Genomic DNA, 3,230 nt, shown 5'->3' with positions numbered 1-3,230 from the left:
GAGGAAGAAGAGGAGGAAGAAGAAGAGGAAGAAGAAGAGGAAGAAGAAGAGGAAGAAGAAGAGGAAGAAGAAGAGGAAGAAGAAGCGGAAGAAGAAGCGGAAGAAGAAGAAGGAGGAGGAGGAGGAGAGAGGAGGAGGAGGAGGAAGAGGAGGAATGACAAGACACTGATTATTGTTAAAGCTGAATGATGGTTCTATAGGAAGTTATTATACTGTTTTATCCACTTTAAACATTTGAAAATTTCCATGTAGAAAGCATTTTAGGCTATGCACCAGTTCCTCATACCTGTAACCTTAGGTACTTAAGAAAATGAGATAGGGAATATCACAGTTTGAGGCCAGCCTGGCTAGAAAAGTTCTTGAAGACCTCCTCTGACTTGAAAGCTGTTCAAGTGGCACATGCCTGTTATCTTAGGTACAATGGAAAGCCTCAAACAGGCATATGACAGCCCAGGCATGTGCCCAGGAAGGAAGTGTGACTTTCTTAAAAACAACCACTGCAAAAAAAAAAAATAGCTTGGAGCTATGACTTAGATGTAGAGCACTTGCTATCAAGTGTGAGGCCCTAACTTCAAAACCCAGTACACATAAAAACAAAATCAACAAAACCAAACAAAAACCAGTATTTTAGATTCTACATTTTGTGTTTCCTATGGTTATTTCATGAACACTCACATACCACATTTTTGTCAATCGTAAACCACAAGTTTGATGGTAAGCATACCACATAGCCTAGGTTTGTAGGCATTTTCCTGTCATTAAGTAAGTCATTAGTGTATGTCTTGCCTTAGAAAACATTGAAGGAAAGCCTTGAGAGACCATGTTCCCTACTCCTTAATTTCCTCTTGAAGACTAAATCAAATGTCCCAAGTGAGGTAGACCCTAGAGGTGGCCACCATTCTGGAGCTTAGTGGATTAAGGCCTGGAGCTGACATCAAAGGGAGCTCTTGAAAGTTTCCTTTCTAATCTCTAGTCCAGGTGTATTGTGGAGGCACTATGGTAGAGAGGCAAAAACATGGCCAATTTTTTTTTATCCTGCCTTTCTCCTTACCACCTGTGAGAGTTAAATGAGAAAAAGAAGAAGAAAAGAATATCAAAGAACCCAACAATTGTAGATGCCAAATGAATGGTAGTCTCCAAAATCATATACCCCCCATTCTATTGCTTTGTCAGTCCCCCAAACTCCACTGAGACTTCCCAATTTCATATATACTGAGACTTTTAGATTTACAAGGGTTATACACACTCCCCCACACAGAAAACAGAAGAAGAAGAAAGAAGAAGAAGAAGAAAAGAAGAAGAAGAAGAAGAAGAAGAAGAAGAAGAAGAAGAAGAAGAAGAAGAAGAAGAAGAAGAAGAAGAAGAAGAAGTTGATACCCTATAATTAAAAAAAATTGTGAGTTGAACCATTTAAGTCAGGCACTGTCCACTGAAGTGTGTATGTGTGTGTGTGTGTGTGTGTGTGTGTGTGTGTGTGTGTGTGTAATAGTTGATTTACCAGTTACTATTCCCAGATCTCCAAGCATGACTTACCAGTTACTTTTTCCACATCTGCAGGCGTGTCTTTTTTTGCTGAAGTTCTATGCAAGGGGAATGACATAGATCTGGGTTTAGTTGCCCAATACACATGTGGAAACTCAGATATGGTGGTGTAGCCTTTCTTAGGGAAAAACAGCATATCAATGGAGTCTGGATGGAGCACTGGAAAACAAAAACCAAGATAAGGTGGCTTTTCTAGCAAGTGTGTGGAGGAAAATGAGGTCAAGAGAGAAATGGTTTAATTATTCCTTATTTCTTTTAAATATAGTTGCCTTTTGTATCTGAAGGTTCTATCTCCTTAGGCTCAAGCAATCACACACTGACAATATAAAGAAAAAATTCATCTGTGCATCTTCATCATTTTTCTAAACACTACAGTATAGCAATTATGACATTTGTAGTGGATTTGGCATTGTAAGTGATCTAGAGATGATTTAAAGCATATGAGGGGATTGAATATTCTAAGCAAATACTATATCATTTTATATAAGGTACTTGAGTAGCCATGGATTTTGGTATCCAAATGGAGCCCTAAAAATAATTCCTCACAACTATACATACAAAATTGATTTGGCACAACTATACATACAAAATAAATTTGGGAAGTTGTATCTGTTTTTATTTGGGGACTTTGAGTTACTATGGAAAAATCTCAGAAAACTTCAACTGGTTAAACTTTGCCAGGCAATCCAAGATGCAAAATCCATTAGAGTTCTACATGCAAGGAGAGAAATCATGAATGGGAGCTACGAGAGGAATTGCTTCTCTGAAGTTCTCTGTGAGTTTCCTTTAAAGATAAGAATTAAACCAGGCACTGTTGGCTCACAGCTGTAGTTGTTACTCGGGAGGCTAAGGTTCAAGGATTGTGGTCTAAAGGCAGCTTGGGCAGGAAAGTTAATGAGACTCTTATCTCCAATTAACTACCAAAAGGTAGGAAGTGAGGCTGTGGCTCAAGTGGCAGAGCACCAGACCTGAACAATAAAGCTAAAGTACAACCCCCAGGCTTTGAGTTCAAGCCCCAAAGCAGCAAAACAAATACATAAATTAGTAGTAATTTTTTTTTAAAGGACCTAGTCTTTCACTCTGAACACTTTCCAGTCATAAACTGGTCTCCACCTGCAGTCCTGAATTCTTGCTATCTTACCTTTGGGGGCCCTCTGATCTCACTCTCTATGAACTTGTTTACCTGAGACCTTGTTCCACTCTCTCAGAAACAGGACTCTGATCACACTCGCAGCAGTAAACAGTAGTTTTTCATTGCACATCTGCAGCAGGAAGACAGTAAAATTTGCCTTGGTCCAGTAGGTGCTGTCGCAAAACCAGTACAAGATCTCCTTCATCTTCTCCTCTGCGGTTTTCTCCAACAACTGGTTCAAGGAGGACTTCACAGACTTCTCCTTCTTCCTCTCCAGCCTGCTGAGGGAGATCCGGGATCTATTATAGATAAAATCCTTTCCCTGAGTGGTCTGCAGGATATTTTGGAAATAGTGTAGTAAGTACAAGCTATTTAACTGAAGTAGAATGCTAACTAGAAACCTCATCTGTGTCATGTCGCTGACCCTTTGGAACCACTCTTTAGTAGAAAAGATCTTCCATGCTAAGATACACGTTTCACACTTCTGGCACAGAGGGAGCGAATCATTTCCCTTTTGACAACGAAAATAAGGGGTTTGCTTAAGATTCGGTTCCAT

The 3,230-nt window shown here is 39.7% G+C and overlaps 1 protein-coding gene across 1 annotated transcript in view; it reads right to left on the bottom strand.

The window, feature by feature from the left end:
- Positions 1-3,230, bottom strand: part of LOC105983257 (F-box/WD repeat-containing protein 10-like) — a 40,219-nt gene extending 36,989 nt beyond the window's left edge. Inside the window, exons 1-2 of the mRNA XM_013013098.1 lie at positions 2,726-3,230; positions 1,541-1,701 (exon numbers count right to left, since the gene is read on the bottom strand). Coding sequence (XP_012868552.1) covers positions 1,541-1,701; positions 2,726-3,230 — 666 coding nt within the window. The remainder of the gene's footprint in view (positions 1-1,540; positions 1,702-2,725) is intronic.

The sequence above is a fragment of the Dipodomys ordii genome, unplaced genomic scaffold, assembly GCF_000151885.1.
Source record: "Dipodomys ordii isolate 6190 unplaced genomic scaffold, Dord_2.0 Scaffold19, whole genome shotgun sequence".
Classification (NCBI taxonomy): Eukaryota; Metazoa; Chordata; class Mammalia; order Rodentia; family Heteromyidae; genus Dipodomys; species Dipodomys ordii.
This window is presented reverse-complemented; position numbering and strand designations above follow the sequence as displayed.